At 50.5% G+C, this 20,232-nt stretch overlaps 1 protein-coding gene across 1 annotated transcript in view; it reads left to right on the forward strand.

The window, feature by feature from the left end:
* The window catches only part of arhgef10 (Rho guanine nucleotide exchange factor (GEF) 10), a 34,204-nt gene extending 15,441 nt beyond the window's left edge, over positions 1-18,763 (forward strand). Inside the window, exons 15-22 of the mRNA XM_060052006.1 lie at positions 482-603; positions 1,171-1,257; positions 1,936-2,171; positions 2,659-2,816; positions 6,961-7,103; positions 10,386-10,560; positions 16,507-16,629; positions 17,222-18,763. Of these exons, the coding sequence (XP_059907989.1) occupies positions 482-603; positions 1,171-1,257; positions 1,936-2,171; positions 2,659-2,816; positions 6,961-7,103; positions 10,386-10,560; positions 16,507-16,629; positions 17,222-17,763 (1,586 nt within the window). The 3' untranslated portion in view covers positions 17,764-18,763. The remainder of the gene's footprint in view (positions 1-481; positions 604-1,170; positions 1,258-1,935; positions 2,172-2,658; positions 2,817-6,960; positions 7,104-10,385; positions 10,561-16,506; positions 16,630-17,221) is intronic.
* The last annotated feature ends 1,469 nt before the right edge of the window (positions 18,764-20,232 follow it).

Consider the following 20,232-nt stretch of genomic DNA (forward strand, 5'->3'; position numbering starts at 1 on the left):
TTTTCCCTCCGTTTACTCTCCTTTCATTTTTTCCACTGGGTTTATGGTTTTATATTCCCTGTTGCCTTTTGCTGGGGTTTGAGGGCTGCTGTCATGCAAATACATCAGCGCCGGCACTGTGAAGCCTCTCTGGAACCGAAACCGCGATGCAGAGCCATCTGAGCGAGCTGCACACTGATCATAACTGGACTGAAGCGTTCCGGCAGTTTCCCCTGCTTTTGGTTCCACTGCATCACACAGACGGGCTCATCCTGCGTCTGTCTGGGGGCAGATGATGCTCACTTCCTGCTCGGCTTTGTTCTAAATGCAGAGCTGTTCATAAACGGGATTCGGTTGGCCTCCGAATCCCGGAGGACTGTTTTAGATAATCCAGCTGGCTTTGTATGTGGATGGGAAGATTATTAACTGTGACTAAGAGGCCTGTAGTGGTCTTAACTTGATCCATATAGCTAAATGAAAGGTGTGTCTGTGTCTGTGTCAGAGGAGGACAACTTGCAGGGCTGGTACTTTGCTGAGGATGATGTGAGTCAGATCAAGAGGCAGAAACATCCTCTGCTGCTCCGGCAGATGCCAGTGGTCATGTCCAAGCTGCAGGAGTTCAAGGTGAACACACACACACACACACACACACACACACACACACACACACACACACACACACACACACACACACACACACACACACACACACACCACACACATTAGGTCTAGCCCCCAGGAGTTCCAGGTAGCACAGGCCCCTATGGATTTGATCCACATGTAGTGGTAGGGAGTGTGAGCCATATCGGGACAGGGTTTAACGCAAACACACACACACACACACACACACACGCACCTGCACACACACACCTCCACACTGCCGCAGACAGACTTACAAAAACACTCCTCCCAAAACACTCTTCCTCTTTATCCAAGCTCCATGAGGTCATGGTTGCTCTATTGTTCTCCTCACATACACACAGACAGACACGCACACACACTCCTCCTGAAGCACCTCAGCATTAGTTGGTAGTTCAGTCGGTCCTAACCACAGACACTACCATTACTGTCCAAAGAGCAGTGACATTGTTGAACTATTACTCTCCTGGAGTATCGGCGCCTGTGACGGCGTTCTGTCGACTGATCACCCTCCCACTCCCCCCCCCCCCCTCTCCCCCTGTGCCGCCCCAGGTGGAGTGTGCAGTCCACAACCCCGAGCCCCACGTCAACACGGAGAGCACAGCGGACAGCCCCGCCCTGGGCCATGGCTGTGTCTGGGTCAGTCCCCCTCTGCCTGGGGAAAAGTTTTACGCTTTCACATAAAGCTCTCTTTCTTACCTTTTTTTTTTTTTTTTTTCCTCGCCTCAGACTATTGCATTGTGTCCACCGTCACATCTCCATTAACGCCGCCAACTCTTTATTTTAGAGTGTCGTTCATTAAATAGCAGCTACTTTGCCAGACGGTTCAGGGGTTAATAATGAATAATTAAACGGCTACTTAGCGAAAGCACAGGATCATCAATGGCCTTTTGAGCGTCTTGCCATTACCGTTAGGTCTTTGAGGGGTAAGTGCTGTGTAAATAGTGCTCTTTTGTGGCATCTTGTGCGATTTTAATATTATTCAGTCACTTTTTTTTCCCTCAAGGGCAAAAATGATTGAGCTTTGACAGCAACAAAGGCTGACAGCAACATTCTGCCATGATGTCCTCCCAGACTTTAGGGATGACAGCCCGTGCCGTGGTGATATTCAACATAATATATTGGATACTTGGCAGATGATTACTAAAATCGTTTGAATGACAAACGCTGACGTTATTTAAATGAAGGGAGAGTCCTGACAAATCCTTTCTAGAGATTCTCAGATCCATTGTAGATGGGTTGTTTATTATAGTCCTCTCAATGACCCCCCCCCCCCCATACAAACCATTTATAAAACGGCCCAATACGTGTGCTCAGGTGGCCAGCTGCACCAACCAGATGGGCCAGATAGCCATCGTGGCCATGCAGAGCTCCAACCCCAAGGTGACCGAGTGCTTCAACGTGGAGTCCCGCATCCTCTGCATGGCCTACGTCCCGGCCGAGCCGCCGACCCAGCAGAACGGGGACGCGCCCCGCGAGGGGGTTCACCACCACGGCCCCCCGGGGAGGGCCAGCGACACCCCCACCGTCTGCCTGGGCATGGAGGAGGGCAGGTGAGGGGGTTAGATGGCCCTCTGTGTGTGTGTGTGTGTGTGTGTGTGTGTGTGTGTGTGTGTGTGTGTGTGTGTGTGTGTGTGTGTGTGCGCGTGTCTGTCTGTATGCATGCGCGTGTGCGCGCCTGTATGCATGGCGCTGAACAATCGCTGGCACCGTTTCTGAGGAAATCGTGTACATTTGTCATCTGATTGGTTAAAAAAAAAGCGTCCATTGATGTTACTCAAGCGTAAATCTGGTTTAGTGTTCTGTTTTTTATCATTTATAATTATAAAAATATAGAACCCAATCTTTCTGCGCAAGGTTACGTATTAAAGTTTAATTGCAGTATAAACACCTGCGTCCAAACAATGATCGCATTGTGATCCACTCTGTCCACACTATCAGTGTTTCTGCTGAAGATCTCACAGTGCACACTTCAGCAGGGAGTGTGTGTGTATTCTGACTGAACCGATGGGTCGCCCGTGCGGTTGAATGTGTCCTCAGCATCATCGTGTACAAGAGCAGCCAGCGCTCCAAGAAGGTCCGCCTGCAGCACTTCTTCACCCCGGAGAAGTCCACCGTCACCAGCCTGGTCCACAGGGGGCGCTGTCTCTACGCCGGCCTGGTCACCGGCTCCGTGGCCATCTACTCCAGACAACAAGGTGTGTGTGTGTGTGTGTGTGTGTGTGTGTGTGTGTGTGTGTGTGTGTGTGTGTGTGTGTGTGTGTGTGTGTGTGTGTGTGTGAGAAACACCTTTACAAAGGTCTGCCATCACGGTTGTTGACATTTTCCGAGGTTTGTTGACATTTCAGCAGCCATAATTACGGCAATTATGAGTCCATCACATCAATCGTGCAAAGAACCACAACAACGTGGCCATTGAGAAACGGTGGCAGCAGTTGATTTAAATTGAGTGATCGTGATCTCTGCTGGAATGAACCATTAAACGTCTGAAGTTTGAAAATGCTGGACAGCGGTCCGCGAGGGACTGTTTGGTTGGGGGCCCACCCTACTAGGTCGGACCCAGTGCGAGCCCCCCGGCTCAGACCGAATCGCAGGGATGGCCATTGAGGCTGAGGCCGGGGGGTTCGGTTCCCCATGGCACCGGTTGTCGGGGAGAAGCCATTCGGTTAGACGTTGACCTAGTTCAACACACACACACACACACACATGCACTCACACACACACACACACACACACACACATGCACTCACACACGTACGATCATACCGGGCCGAGCACAGGAATGGTTCAGGAACTGAACTCTTCCCACAGCCGTTTTTTTTATCTGCCCCATTTTCTTTCTTTCCCTTTCATTGTTGTTTTTGTCATCTCTCTGGTCGGCTTTTGTGGCTGCACAAGTGATGGCTCTGTTCCTCTTGTCTCTCGCTTGCTCCCTGGATCCCTCTCTCTCTCGCTCTGCCTTTATCTCAATCTCGTACGTGGAGGAGAGTCAGAGAAAGGGACATCTTGGCTGTCGTGGAGCGACGTGTCAGGGAGTGGGGGGAGAGAGAGATGCCTCTATTCCTCACCAGCCAAGCTGCTCTTTTCTCTGGATGAGACACAGAGCTGCATAGGAATGCTTGGTCCACCTATTTCAGAGTCTCCTTCCACCACATTCCTGTCTCAAAGCTCGAATCTGTCTGTGGTTTCCCCTTTATTTCCCGTCGGGACTTGTCACTGAAGATCCATCGGTCAAAACAGATATAGTGCAGAAAATGGAATAGAATATAATATACATGGTTTTATTGATACTACCCCTTCGCCTCATCATCTACGGGGCTGTTGAAGATTTATATACATGCATCTCAGTTATATCTTGTACATAAACAAAACCTCAATTTATCTGCCTTAGCTGTATTTCTCTAATTCCCCTGGATGGAAACATCTCCCCTGGGGGTCTGTCTGAGGCAGCAGGGTTTCAACTGCCCTTTTCCCGTTTGTAGTTGTCTGGCTAGCCGGCTGACATTTGGCTCAGCGCGGTCGGGTGACTGCGCAGCCGTCCGGCTCCTCCCACACCATCCTGTCCCCGCCCACACGCCCGGTCACACATAAAGGAGACCTGAGGCTGACATTGTGGAAAGTTGCCTCTATAATCCCATGGGCTGGTATTGGTTCACCACCCTGAAGCCGGCCCCGGCAGGATTAAGCAAGAGGACTGCAGTAAACATTGATCGCCCATGGAAGGGCTCTAGCGCCATTAGAGTCGCCACTATTGTGTTCTTTATTACGCTGGTTATCGGCTTGGAAACTATGGATTACGATGGAAAAGTTGCTTTGCTTATTTCCAGGCATGAAACTGCGACGTGGAGAGTAAAGATGACAAAGTATTTAGGAGGTAGTTCTCATCATATTCACATCATGAAACATGAACCGACTTGTAAACACGAGTTGGTACTTTATGTCGATTTTGACATCAATGCAATAACACTACATTATCACCTGCAAGTGGGTTATTAACAGAAATAATGATTATGATTGTCATGAACAATGACATTTAAAGACCAAGCCCAATATTAAATCAACAATGACCATTTCAAATGAAGACGAAGGATGTGCTGGAACAATGCCAGCTCCAACTACAACGTGAAGCGAGACAATCAACCCATCCACACAACCACTAATCACAGCCCGATACAGCACAATTAACACTTAGACACCAATCAATTGAAACAATACTCTCACTAGAGCTGTGCAGAACGAGTCGCCCCCTCAAGTTGGAGAGATGTGATCTTTCATTTGAATAACAAAGGAACTTGAGTAGCCTGTGTTTATCCTTGCGACTTGTGAGTGAGTGTGTGCGGTTAGTTTGATGTGTGTGTACGCTGTGTGTCCCTGTGTGTGCAGAGTGACTCAGCTCTCAGGTTGTGTTGTCATGACCCATCACGACACAGCCTCGTCTGCCACACAAACAGCCAGGGAGAGAGAGAAAGAGAGTGAGGCGGATATGTCCTCAATCTGCAAAGGTCGCACGCCCCTCCAGATGGACCACATGGAAAGAAACCACCTCAATTGTTTCTCTCTCTGCCTGTTTGTGTTTTCAGTTATCTCTCACTGAAAGTTTGGTGTGGGCAAATCAGATTTCTCTCTGGCTCCGGGTTTATGTTCTGCAGCAATATAGGCTGCACTCATAGCCACACACGGACACACACACGCCCACGCACACACGTGTGTTTAAAAGCACCGTTGTGATGGGTTTGTTCCGTTGTTGCCACGGAGGAATGTGGCTGATCCCAGGACTGGACTGGGCTAGGCTCCCTCCAGCAGAGCTGAACCACACACACACACACACACGCACACGCCCACACAAACAGCTGCTTTATCATCGCTGTGCAAAGTGCACTCCCCTTCCCTGCTTTTCCTTATGTATAACCTCCCTCGTGCACACACACACACACACACACACACACACACACACACACACACACACACACACACACACACACACACACACACACACACACACACACACACACACACACACACACACACAGTTAGTTTAATTATTACAACAAAATACACCCAGTTTAATTATTACAACACTATACACCCAGTTTAATTATTACAACAATATACACAGCAGATGCGGGTATCAACACTAGAACTGCTCCACAGTGGATGATTTAGCCGTGTTCCCTGGGCACCGCTGCACCCTCCAGAACGAGCTCGGCTTTCCTCGCCCGGCTCCCCTCTCTTCAATAGGCGTCTTTGTGCCTCCCACCTCACTCACTTCCACACCAGGTCCCAGATTAGCCAGGCAGGGGAGTGTGTGAGTGTGTGAATGTGTGTGTGGTGGATGTGGAGGGAAAAAGCTTCTTCCCTTCCTGCCCAGCTTGGTCCCATTCAGAGCCAGGGAAGTCATTAGGGAAGGGGATCTGATTCAGGGCGAGCCACCGCCGTTTCCCAGACTTTAGAGACAGAGGGAAAATTACAATAATGTGTTCAGTGCTGCGACCCGACACTCAGAAGTGTGGGGTTTACTTATGCTTTTCCAGACTTGCCCAGGGAGTGTATTTTCCTATCATTTCCTATTCCCAAACTGGCCCAATATTAAGTGGATATTCACTTTGATGTGGCTTCTGTTTATATATATAGTCATACTGGTGTGAAGGCCATTGAACCAAACCTACACGACTTCTGGTCAAACAATGCAAGAACTTGGCTTCTACATGCTGCAATTCAGATGTCTCAGAGAAATGTGTTTATATTATTTGACACAGCCCGAGGGAATAGCACTAAGGTGGTCCAGACTTGTGTGTGTGTGTGTGTGTGTGTGTGTGTGTGTGTGTGTGTGTGTGTGTGTGTGTGTGTGTGTGTGTGTGTGTGTGTGTGTGTGTGTGTGTGTGTGTGTGTGTGTCTGGGTAGGTGGGCTGTTGTTGCAGGGTCCTTTACCCTTGTGCTTCACAGCTCATTTATATTCACAGGGAACACAGTAAGGGTGTTCATCAAAGGGCTACTCCATCCATTGTAGCAGCATGATGAATGGCCGTGGCATTAACCAGCAGCTCCTCTTTCTGTTCATTCGGTCGGTTCTAAAAACGTTGAATTGCTCTCCCTTGACCCTGTCGTGTCATAAACAAAAGAGTAAGAAAATAATAAAATATTCTCTGACATTTTCTAATTGCTTTCACATTTCCAGAGCCTACCGACCCCATGTTGTTGACAGAAACTGTTAATGTCCTTAACTGAAAAATCGCTACAGCCAGTGTTGTGTTTTCCTCTCGATGGCCATTCGCGTTGCCTCCAATAAAATCCATTAAAATCCACGCAAACAAGTATTTTGGTTTCCTGTGTGATGTGTTGCAGACGGCCTGTGGAGCTGGGAGCAGCCCAGCGTGCTGAACCTGGGGGTGCTGCCCATCAAGGCCATGCTGGCGGTGGAGGAGCACGTGTGGGTGTCCTGCGGGGGACACGTCTTCATCGTCAGCACCCACACGCACTCTGTGGAGGTATGTCCACAATCTGCAGCGCTCGTGTTTGCACGGCCACCCCGTCCACGTAGACGTCTGTGTGCTGAAGGTGTCTGTGGGCAAAGTCCAGCGCCAGGGTCCAATTCTGTTCTGTGTAAATCATACAGATTTAGATAGCGAGCCAGGTGAATGTGTCAGTGTAGGGCATGCAGATGGCTCTGGCCGCATTGTGACTCCAATCATCGTCTCACACTCATTTGATAGAATATTCATTGTAGTAAATCCCAAAATAACTTGGGTGGCACTAGTTGCCATTTTAAGGAAACTAGGCCACTCATAATTCAGAATGTAAAGAAACTGTTAATTGCCTACTTCAACATGTCCCTGTCAAAGAGAAGAAGGTTGATATTTTTTCAAGATGTTATATTAAATATCTATTCACTGAAGTCAATTGAAACTCAATGTGCCTCGTGTGCACACTGCAAGTAGCGATGAAATTAAATTAAATAATGTCGCCAGTACAATACGATACGCACAGGCGAATGTACAAATGCATCGGCCAATCAAGCCTATCATAGTTTATAAGTGTTATTTGTCCGTATCCAATGAAGTATCATTTGGTCTTTTACGGCCCGCAACCTCAAATGAGTTCAACAGCCCTGGTTTGAAGTGGTTGGCTGCATGTGAGAGTAAAATCCACCCCAAAGCAAAACGCATAAAGAAGGATCTCCCCTCCTTCTATCCATCGGACAGATCCATTAACAGTATCGACCTGTACCATTCCCTTTCTACCGAGTCTGTCAGTGAACGGAGGAAGCAGTGTCTCTCTCCTGGTGGTCGGGTTGGAGGGGGTGGTGCAGGTCACAGAGGCAGGGCAATTATCCACGTTAGTGACCCACTCTGAGCTTCGCCTACATCTCTGTAGAATCCACTACCACAAAACAGTCTCATCCCATAACCCATATCCCACACCACAGAAACACTTTGCCTCCCACCTACTGCTCCCACCCACCATTACACTGCTTTACTAGCTTCAGCCATTAAACGTGTGTGTGTGTGTGTGTGTGTGTGTTTGTGTGTGGGTGTGTTGTGGGTGAAGGGGTGTGTGTGTCAAAGGAAAAGAGATTGCATATTTGTTCAACAGGATTAGTCATTCGCCATTTACTCAATTTCATTTGAACACATTTGTTTGAAGGACTTTACTACTACTATTTTACTGTTAATATTGTGTAATTTAGAAGACTCTATCTTTTATACAATGGAAACATAGTCACTTAGGACCAGGGAGGGATTAGATAGTAGGGAAGCAGTGGATTGCAATTGGATTTATTAAACATGACATTTATTGATAATGTAATAATAATAACAAGTTTATTATCTATTGTATTCTATGGTTTGAACTTCCCATTTCCCAGTAATAAATAAAAGTATGTGAAATAGAGAGGCGAGTTGAAAAGACTGGGGTTTATCTTGGTGAGGAAACTGGGGCAGCCTCTGAATCGTTAAGGAACCCTTGATTAGACGCTCTGGGCGTCACAACAGGGTCTTATGAGAGGAAGGGAGCTGGGCTGCTTGAACAGGACCACTCAAAGCATTGAGTCAACAGACTTCTATGTTAAATGCAATGTGAGCTAATTGCTCAGCGCGGGCCAGCTCTCACTGCTAGCTTCACCAACGGTATTAAAGAGCCCTCAAGCCCATGCGTAATGCCACCTCTCTCACGCACACATTCCTGCAGATCTCGCTCTGCATACCGAGGAGCACTGTCCATGGTTCTCTGTACTGTCCCGTCGGAGTCCAGGAGCACCTCCTGGACAGGAATAGATGATCCCTCTGACACACACATGCGCACACACACGCACACACATAATCTGGTTAGCTCCAATAAGCTTGTTATGGCCCACCTGTCTCTCGCTCTCTGTCTCTGTCTGTTTCTCCCTCTCTTTCACTCTCCCTCTCTTTCCCTCTCCCTCTCTCTCCATCTCCCCCTGCCTCTCCCCCTCTCTCTCTCTCCCTGTCCCCTTGAGTGCTCACCACAAGCCCTGAGAAATAGACTCAAGGGGACAGAGGCTTAATACGGTAGAGAATATAGAGGAAGAGAAACTTTAAGAGAAAAGGGAAACAGGGAGCGGCTGATTACGATGAGACAATACAATGGGTAGCTGTGGGTTTCTCAAAGGTTATCGCCAAAGGCAATGTTTTCTGTGTGTTTCCGTTGCCGAGCAGCATTCTACCCTGCTTTGCAGCTCTTGTGAACGGGCTCTCCTTGGCCAAATAAAGACCCGCCTCCACTATGGGGAAGTGTGGAGGGGTTACGTAACTGGCACAGATGGAGCGGAGCCAGCCTTCAACATAGTGCTGCTGAACGCATTGCCATGGCCCAATCGCGATTCCCTTTTTTGTCACTTTAAGTAATAAGTGTTATGAAAAATAGAACACTAATGTCCTTGGCCCTCATTACAAGGAAGGGACTTGAGGAGATCATATGCAATCAGGATGAATAATGAAACACTTTGATTACACCAGATATCCCCGTGGGCCCCAGCCTCGTTCCCGTCCGCCCTGGATAACTCTGTGCCCACATTCATTCCTCTCAGCCCCACCGGTGACATTCTACCCTGCACCGGCCTGGCTGTTGTGTTAGTGGCAGGCTTTGTTGTCATTGGCAGGGCCCCACAAAGGCTCCCACCGGCCCCGCCGTCCAACGGGCGGCAACAGGGGGGAGCCCATTGAGGAGCCCATTGAGGAGCCCGCTGCTCTGAACCGTTGGGGTGGATGGACGGAGGAATCTGGTCCCTGTTGAATAACTGTCAATAATAATGATGGCAGTTTCACAAGGCTATTGTTATTCAGCTGATTTACGCATATTAATGCCGGCAACTATCAACCGACCTGTTGGTATTGTCAGCTCAACCTTCAATTTCCAGGGAGGGCATCAACTACTTGTACCTGCGGAAACTTGGACTATAATTAGACTCATTGTTTTTCAGAAGCCCTGTTAGTTTGTCAGGTGACATTCATTATGTACTCCCCCTGGCTGCTTAATCATGCAAGCTACTTACACTTTAAATAGAGTGGAGATACTGTCAACAACATCCAAAAAAATAGAAATCTCTACGGCTTCATTGAGAATAGCGACATTTTTAGGTCAAGCCTCTGCATACTGTGGGAAATAGTAGTTGCATAATGAAACGCTGTGTGAGTGCTCAGTTTGTGAAATGCAAGCCTTAACCCCCCGTTGAGCTCCCAGACCCATCCAGACCCATCCGCCAACCGGCCCTTACCCCCTCTCTCCCCCCCCCCCCCCCCCCCCCCCCTCAGAGGCAGCTGGAGGCCCACCAGGAGGAGGGCATGGTGGTCTCCCACATGGTGGTAGCCGGCGTGGGCATCTGGATCGCCTTCAGCTCGGGCTCCACGCTGCGCCTCTTCCACACGGAGACCCTGGAGCACCTGCAGGACATCAACATCGCCACGCCCGTCCACAACCTCCTGGCCGGTAGGACCGACGCCTCCCCGCGCCGCCGGCCGCCGGCCGCCGGCTGCGTGTAGCGCTGCTACAGGCTACCCGATAATAAAGAGTATTGGTGTAGCTTGTAATGGGGGACCGCACTGTAAATGTGTATTGACAGGGTACCGCGCTGGTGGTTAGGAGATATAAGGAACAGTGGTTCAGTGGTTCGTCCATCGGAAACCGCAACGATTCAGGCTGCCCTTCAGTGTCACTCAATACTGAATGCTGACAGACGGTGAAAAAGCGGTGAAAAGCGGTGTGTTTGAGAGTGAACCGGAGCCTTGCACCGTCCTTGATATTCTCTCTTCTGATTGTTCTGGCAAATATACCAACCCAGGCACTTCCTCCTCTGTTCCCTCCGCCAACGCTCGGGCAGAGCTTGTTTTCCTGTGAGCTCATGTGATTTTAAATAGGAGTTTTCTAACCGGATGTCTGTCCGTCTGTAATTAGCTGACATCAGGCTGGGTGATCATCCAGGGGGGCTTTCATCTCCACGCGCATTCGTCAAGCTGCCGTCAGCTGTCCGAGGCAGCCTCTTGTCTAAACACGGAAATCCTTGGAACGTCGCGATACACCTTGATTTGTGCTAGTGTGGTCATCTTTGCCCTTGACATGCCAAACATTTCTGACATGACAGCATGCGTCTGTTTATTTTAGTGGCCCACCTTTCTATCGCAACGGTTCTGCTGCCTCTCCGTCTTGAATCACCATCCGAGGAATTCCTATTTAGACATTTCCTCTTTGAAGGCCTGCACAACCTGTTGCCAAGGTGTTCTGCATGTTGACATTGCCATGCTATTGAGCGTGCAGTGATCAAAGCAAAAGTCAGAGATGTTGGGCTCTGAGGGAGATTGGATGTAAACAAGTCATTCAGTATAAGCAAATGAGTCATGATTATGTATTATTTTGTGGCGCATGTCGGCAAACAACACCTTTTGAAGTGAAGCTTTTTGCCTTAGCCGTTGATCCACGTTGTTACCATGGCGACGGTTAGATCCGACTAGAGTGTGTGCGTTTGTTTTCCGCTGTCTTTCTCCCCCGGTGCACTTGGTGTCTCTTGAGGTCTCTAGCCAGACACCACTCGGGACGTCCCACTTTAATGGCTGGTCACGTTACCATGACAGCTAGTCCCATCGGAGCAGACAGCTGTGTCGGAACATATAATCTCCTGCTGCTACATCAGCCCCCAAGAACTATAATAATCTGTCTGCCAGCATAAACCAACACACAACACCCCACCACACACACACACGCACACGCACACGCGCACCCCTGATTTATAGTTTTAATTCTTTGTTCCCCTTGGCAACGAGTAGCTGTGTTTGCGGAATGATTTCGGGTGCATTCCATCTCTTTCCGTGTGCATGCTGAATAATGCAGCCAGCTGTGGCGCTCTCTCCTTGCTCTGTTTGTCCTGAGGATGAGGTCATTCCCTGGTTTTATCAGGGTACTTTGACAGCTTCCTCCCAGAGCGCGGTTGTATAGTAATTAGATGATGCATCCTAACTGTTGTTGTTCATCAGACACCAAGAGCAGCCTGCTGATAAATGTGTTTGTTCTGAGGGGGACAGCTTTGATTTAGAGAGAGTGTGTGTGTGTGTGTGTGTGTGTGTGTGTGTGTGTGTGTGTGTGTGTGTGTGTGTGTGTGTGTGTGTGTGTGTGTGTGTGTGTGTGTGTGTGTGTGTGTGTGTGTGTGTGTGTGTGTGTGTGTGTGTTGTGGTCAGTAGTTAATGGGGAGCCTGCAGTTCTACAGTGTTGCTTTAGCAGCATCATTAGCTGTTAGCTTTGGGCTGCCATGTTATGACCACAACTGACATGAATAACAACAGAAGACCTCCGGTTACTTGCACCAAAACAAATAATGCTTCCTTCTTCTATGATTAATTTCAATCATTTGTGCGATTTAAAATCATGGCATTATTGGATGATCCACAAAAACAATCCAAAATTGAAGAAAGGCAAGTTGGGTAAGTCTCATTATGATATTTTTCTTACTGCCCTCCATTTTACGGTTATGGAGGTCCATTTATTCATAAACAAAGGTCAATGGAGCCCTATTGGACACTATTATCAACCAACAACCTTGATTCATAATCTACACGTACTGATGAGTTGTTCATGATGCGGGTGAACATCAAACGTCCCAAAGGATGGTGGAGATTTCACGGGGAGTAGAAAAGCGCTGGAGTTAGAGCTCAATGCACAGAGCCTTCCTGTAAATACCACACGGCTATCAGTACAGGTCTGAGAGGAAGCCGAGTGTTTGCCCTAACTACGTTCAGATGAGCGTGTGGTGAAGCCCTCGCTCTGGCGAGGCGGCTCTCAGAGCCAGACGTTTGAGGCCTCCTCCTCATCCAGATGTGAATGATAAAGGCTAAAGACTGCTCTGGGCCATCCCATGCCTATAGTAGCTAATGCAGTCCATACCCGCCCCAGAGGAGGTTGGTTCTGGGAAGGAGAAGCAAAAAAAAAATCAACACTGCACATGGAAGCCCTCCACCCAAACCCAGCCTGGCAGGTAGTGCCACTCAGAGCCCACTTCCTGTTCGCTCACTTCCTGTTAAAACCACAGGCCCTCTACCCTGTAACATCCCCCCCCCCCTGCCCCCTGCCTGACCTCCATCAAGGTCAAGACCACCCCACCTCCTGGTCCCAAGTAGGGTCCATGTGGATGGGCTTCTGCAAGAGCAAGTGAACTCTTTGAAACAAATGTCCCTCTCTCTCTCTCTCTCTTCATGGGAGCTATTTCACACAATGCAGCAAATCGTGGTTCTGCCAACCTGCTCATAACTTTTATTTTCTTCTGTGGCATGTCGCGATCCGCGGCATTTTCCAGAAATTCCCCCGCCGCGAGTCTGACGGCCGCTGTGAGCCTGAAGGGTGGCGGTCGGAGAACTGCGACCACCAGACGCAGACGTCCTAGTGGGTCAGACTGCTCGGGCAGAGAGGGCTGTTGGGGGGGGGGGGCGGGGGGCGATTCCAGTTACAGGAAACAGGGCTGATATTGGATCTGGCTGAATGAATAGACCGGTACGGTTCCATTTTTTTCTTTTCCACCCACTTTCCTTTCAGACGCGTCTAAATAGAGATGAACGTCGATCGTGTTTCACAGCCTCACATGGAACGGTGGGCACTGCGTTTAGTTAACAATTTCCTCGACATGAGAAAGAGTTCTCCACGGGGCGTTGCCGTTCAGCTTGAGTAACCCTGAGAACAAGTGTGTGTGTGTGTGTGTGTGTGTGTGTGTGTGTGTGTGTGTGTGTGTGTGTGTGTGTGTGTGTGTGTGTGTGTGTGTGTGTGTGTGTGTGTGTGTGTGTGTGTGTGTGTGTGGGGAATAATGGACACGCCCAAGGTGGGAAGGGGTAAGTCCATCTCAGGTTCAGGCATGTTGAACACCTCAGCCGGCCTGCTTGCTGCTGGATCCATCACCTTTCATACGTGGAGCCGACTCAGAGTGGTATCCCACATAGAGCCACCCATGAGGGAGCTGCTGTGGGGAGAGATTGAGGGTCTAGGCCGGGGAAGGTTGTTTGTCGAAGCAGGTCAGAGACACACATTGCTTCCTATTCATAGCACACAGAATCTGCCATCTGAAAGGTGGCAGATTGTGTGTGAAGGCCCTTGTGTGTGAAGGCTTCCTGAGTGTTTAACAGGGTGGGGGGGGGGGGGGGGGATGCAGAGGTCATCAGGGCTCACTGGTAGACCGTGAGATGAGGTGTTCCCCAGAGAGTAGGCTGCTCTCGCTGTTTGGGGTGGTGGCCTGCAGAAGAGGAAGGAAGTGCTTGTTTCCATTTGTCTGAATCGCTTTTGACCTAAATATGCAGCCAAGCATGGCCTAATGACAGGCAAATGTGTGTGTGTGTGTGTGTGTGTGTTTGGGCTCACTGGAGTGACTCCATCACTGTACACATACAATGCAAACCCAGAGGAGCCTGCATTCAATCGAAGTGAAACTTTCATCTTATCTTAATTTTTTTCCGGTTATCGGGTGTTGGACAAGAGGGGGCGGGGTTTGAATTGCATTGGAATACTCGAAAAATGAAGTGCACACAAGACTACAGCGCAAAGCGAGGGTGAGCCGGCCGCAGCCCGGCGGGTGTTTGTGCGTCCGCTCCGCTCGCATAGTGCTGAGGCGGGCGGTTGGTGCCGGCGTGCCGTAGCAAGGGGGGGAGCCGATGTGTTGGGACGGGGCGTCGCCGCCCTTACTGGGGCCCGACGCCGCGGAGTGCGGATCAAAGCGGCTCTCCGGGCGGGATGGGAGCCAGAGCCGGGGGCCGTGTTGACGCGCGGCCCAGGTTTTATTTTGGTTCACCCTCTGGGCGGCGAACTCCAAATATTATGAAAGGAGGAAGTCAAGTACAACCCCCCCACCCCCCACCCCCACCCCCCACCGGAGCCAGCAGCCTGAGCCTCTGCTGACCTGGGGTCCTCATTAAATACACATGTAAGCCCCCGGTTGTCACGGCCCCCCCCCCCCCGTCTCTAGAGGGGGGTGCTGCTGGAGGGACAACCAGTCCGTCTGCCTATCTCAGACTGCTGATCTCCCATCATAAAGCCCAGGGGGATTACTGTAAGGGAGGGGTGAGGGCGGGGGGGGGGGGGGGGGCTCTAGTCGGAGTGCTGGGTGTTGACTCATGGCCCCTCTCACCACCCACGAAGCCCAGCTCAGGGCTGGGCTTCACCCCCTGGATTCCCCTCCAAAGCCCTCCTCATCCTCCCCTCCTGTGCAGACACCTGACTAATTATGGGCTGTTGTTACAGATCCCGTTCCCATGGAGCTATTAGAGGGGGGGGTGTTTCTGGTGTGAGAGAGTGCCAGGTTCCTCATAATAAGTCACTCAAGCAGGCTTTCTCCCCTGGTCCGGCGGGAACGTGCCACTATCTCCGTCTGTCTGTCTGTCTGTCTGTCTGTCTGTCTGTCTGTCTGTCTGTCTGTCTGTCTGTCTGTCTGTCTGTCTGTCTGTCTGTCTGTCTGTCTGTCTGTCTGTCTGTCTGTCTGTCTGTCTGTCTGTCTGTCTGTCTGTCTGTCTGTCCAAACAGAATGATGGTTGGCACCGCGGACCAAAGTACAGCCCGCTGATTCACGTTGTTGCAGCAAGCGATTGTGAAAGGAGGCAGAGATGGCCGCGTAATCACGGCGTTACGCCTCCCTCGTTATATTGCGTAACCCCTTTTGTGTTTAGTGTTAGTCCTAAAGGGGAACCATTATGTCGCCCTTTTCACTCGGGCTGAAAGAGACATTTGTGAAGCACCGCTTTTGTCCCGGCTTCTCCTCAGGTTGCCCTGGGGACCAACTACTGTTAAGAGCTGCTGCATGCCCAACTCTGGCTCTCCCATCCCACTGTATTCCATTGTAGTATCCCACCTGGCGACGAGGTCCATTAAACATGTCCAGCACATAATGCAGTTCTTGTTTGAGTATGCATGTGTGTGTTTGTGGGTTGTACAGCCCTGACGCCGAATCACAAAGAACAAGGGGTGTGTGTGTGTGTGTGTGTGTGTGTGTGTGTGTGTGTGTGTGTGTGTGTGTGTGTGTGTGTGTGTGTGTGTGTGTGTGTGTGTGTGTGTGTGTGTGTGTGTGTGTGTGCTCGCGGGATCAAACTGTCAATCAGTATGTCCTAACAAAATATACACTGACAAAGGAAACACAAACCAGGGACAAAGCAAGTCAAGCCAAATGCGGAAGCGAAGCGGCGACCGAAGGTGTCAGCTGAGCTCACACCCAAGTCAGAGCACATGGGCACGGTGTAGTTCAGGTGTACCCCGTTCCCCTTACCAAGGTGCACCCGAGTCAAAAGCCACCCGGGCAGGGTGTAGCTCAGCTGTACCCCGTTCCCCTCACCCAGGTGAACAGCCGTGAACATCAGGCGACGTTAACCTGAACCCCCCCCCACCCCCCACCCAACAGTGTACGGTGTGCTGTGTCCCCAGGGACCCAGAGGGTGACGGTGAGCAGTCTGCTGGTGTGCTACGGCCTGCTGCTGGTGGGCACCAACCTGGGGATGACCGTGGCCCTCTCGGTGCCCAGGCTCCAGGGCATCCCCAAGGTGACAGGTGAGCTCAAAGCCCCGCCTCTCCAGCCGCCCCTGAATCCCTGAGCCCCCCCCTCAGGCACATGCGTGTCTGATTGCGCTGAAGGGGCTCGAATGTAAGTGTGGACCTCCAACTGTCGTACCCTCATGGCAGAACATTCCTCCCCGTTTTTCTGTTTCTGTTTTAGTTTAAACTTTTCCAGGACAATTTTGGGGGGGGTTAATAAGATCCAATAATTGCGCATAGCTGAAGGAGGCCCCTGGCTTAGGAATGTTTTTTCTACACTTGCCTTTTTCCAATTATGCCTTCACCTGGAGGGAACAAATGAGATGTCTGATTCCAGGGTGTCCTGCAGACCCGGTGGGCTGACGGTAACACACGGCTGCATGAGTGCAGTCGTTACTCCACTGTGGTTAATTCTCCTTCTAAAGAATGTACACAATTCCTGAAGTCCGTTATGTGTCACATATAGTGTAGTTATAGTTAGGGACATTTATATTCAGGGCCTTTAGCAGACGCTTTTATCAGCATGCATGCAAACGTCCAGAATGCTTGGCACGCAAAGCAACCACGCATGGTAACCCCGCAAGCTGACGTGCGCGTTCCTCGGCAGGCCGCGGCATGGTGTCCTTCCACGCCCACCACGGACCCGTCCGCTTCCTCACCATGGCCGCCGCCGTGTGCAACCGCACGTCCGGCGACCAGCCCGCCGCCCCCGCCCCCGCCCCCGGCCCCGCCCCCACCCCCGGGGAGACGAGCGGGGAGTCCCCGGAGCCCGGCGCCACCCCCACCGGCCAGCAGCAGCAGCAGCAGCAGCAGCGGCGAGGAGGAGGCGTGTGGCTGGGCGAGGCGGGCTGCACCGCCATGGCCCTGCAGGACTCGCTCTCCAGCTCGTCCTGCGGCAGCCTGGCGCCGTCGCAGGGCTCCCTGGAGCACGGGCCCGAGGACGGGGCCCTGTACGACCTGCTGCACGACCCGGCCCAGCAGCAGCACCAGAGGGGCCGCGGCCCCGCCAGCAAGGTGGACGTCAGCTCGCTGCTGGTGGTCTCCGGGGGGCTGGGCCACCGCAGGGTCAACAGGAAGAGCAAGGCCCCGCGCCACGAGGACAGCGCCTCCACCGTCATGGTGTGGCAGATCCCCCTGCTCAACATGTGACCACGTCAGCAGCAGCCGCAGGGGCCGGGGCCGGGGCCCGGTGAGACGGGGCCTCAGTAGTTCACGAACGGATCAATAGCCCGAGGACAAAGGTTGCCTTCACAGGTCGCACTTGTGTAGACCTGTTGAGGTCTTTTGTTGAAGAAAGAAATGCCTGAACGCCTGCTGTCCTCTCTGATTTTTGAATCAATCCGTTTATTCTTTCAACAGTGTGACATTGGGCCTTCCACAAGTTCCCAGTGGTAGCACGAACGGATGTCCTCATAGACGTACACGCATCCACATGCACATGGCCCTTGCACGAGGCCAAAGGGAGCTCAATAAAACCACTTAATCATGCGGAAGAGTGCTACCGGTGGACATTTTATCATGGGAAGCGGAAGCCAGTTGATATGGGTGGACTGGTGTGAAAGTCAACACAACGGTGTCGTATAACAATCCTAATAGACTGGATTCCTCTCCTCCATGTGCCATACCTGTACTTACAGTATTGAAACCTGTATTTCACTTGGTGCAAAAGGACTGCAGAAATGTTCGCACACCGAGTGTGCGTTTGTGCGTGCGTGTGTGTGCTTGCGTGTGTGTGCGCTTGCGTGCGTTTGTGTGTGTGTGTGTGTGCGTGCGTATGTCCATGTACATGTGTGTCTCAACAGAGTGGGTTCAGAGCTGGTATGTTAAAAGCTTTATCCGTTCTCGGTGTCGTGTATTCAGCTCTCATGTGGCCTGTTGGGCGTCGTAGAGGCACTGCAAACTACACTGAGTATGGGATTGTTGTATTTTATATATATCATTATTTTTTATGTGAGATTGGTACACTGAAGCTGACTCGTGTCTCACAGCAGTGGGCTGCCGGAGCAGAGATCTGTAGAGATCTGTCTGAGTCTGAACAGGACTGACCCAGCGTGAGAGGCCTCACAGGGCCTACCTGGCGGGCCAGGTTTCCACTAGGAACGAGTGAGGACCAGGAGGGAACGCTTTATTGTTTGACACATTTGTTTTTCTTCTCGTTTAAAAAAAAAAGGGTATTACAAAAAAAAGAACGACATGCAAAGCTTTACTTTTGTCACGGTCTCCATGTATTTTTTTGGTTGTATCTTAACAAATATATAAACATTTCATTCAAACCTATTTGTGTATCTTCACTAGATTCATCTCAGATTTTTGTATGCTCATGTTTCAGTTTCATTTCTGCTGCCACGCTGTTTCACCAACGCCTACAGACTCTGTTATGCAATCCTGCTTCAGCAGAGTGGCAGTGTGGCCCACGGAGAAGAAACAAAACACAATAACACAGTCTTCTTATTTATCCAATCCCAAGGGTTCCCTGGGCCCACCATTCCTCCTTTTCATCCGTTGCTGTTCTCTCTTGTACTGGAATAAGAGCTCAGCTTATATTGAGCTGCCATAGAAAGTGATATTACTGATATTGCTCGTAATGCAATACTGATAATAATAATACTAATAATGGTTTATTTAATCGGGATATACCCAACCAAGCAAGCTAGTTAAATGAGGGGTTTTACTACCGTCTGTTTCTATTTTATGTTTGTCTAGCTGCAATCACATAATCCTGACGACCCTGCAAATGGGAACCTTTTGTTTCCCACAAGCCTGTTAAGGGGTTCCATTCCAGCTTTGCGTGTATCGTTATCAGTCTGTAAAGGTTTCCCTTCGCTCTGTGAACAGGCAGCATTTATCTTCCCAAGAGAAGCAATGCTCTACAGAAGCTCTAGCCTACAGCTCTGCTGTGCAATGCAGTTTTCATATCTGACGGGCACAGTGGCGCAGACGTGCAGCGACGGTCACAAAGAAAGTTCACTTTCCATAGCCTGCCCTAATATCTTACTTTTAAAATGTATGCAAAAGCTTATCCAGTAATCAAACCTATTTGCATACGTATTTCATATTAACCAGATAAAAGGTGTTGCCAAAATGGAGACTGGAGCTCACCATCTAAGAAAAAGGGAGTTACTTAATATTTTACACGGTCGTTCCTCGGGGCTGATGACAGCTGTCACCCGAGGTGTTCGATAGTGAAAGAATGTCGCATGAACTTTTGATTCCCCTGACGCGTGCCGTGGCTGCCACTGCCTGCCGTGGCTGCCACTGCCTGCCGTGGCTGCCACTGCCTGCCGTGGCTGCCACTGCCTGCCGTGGCTGCCACTGCCTGCCGTGGCTGCCACTGCCTGCCGTGGCTGCCACTGCCTGCCGTGGCTGCCACTGCCTGCCGTGGCTGCCACTGCCTGCCGTGGCAATCTGTGAAGGGTTAATGCCAATATAGGGGAAGTGCTTTCAGTGGCGGCTGGCGATCAAACATGTTGGTGGGGCACAGTAATAGACAGGGGGTCTGAGGTCCCCCCCCCCCCATTCATTTTTTTTTAATTGAATAGATTTGATTTCCTGTATTCTGGTGCATTTTGGGGATGGCCACTACCTATTTACCTACTTTTTATTCAGATTCATAGCCTA

Source organism: Gadus macrocephalus, chromosome 5 (genome assembly GCF_031168955.1).
Source record: "Gadus macrocephalus chromosome 5, ASM3116895v1".
NCBI lineage: Eukaryota > Metazoa > Chordata > Actinopteri > Gadiformes > Gadidae > Gadus > Gadus macrocephalus.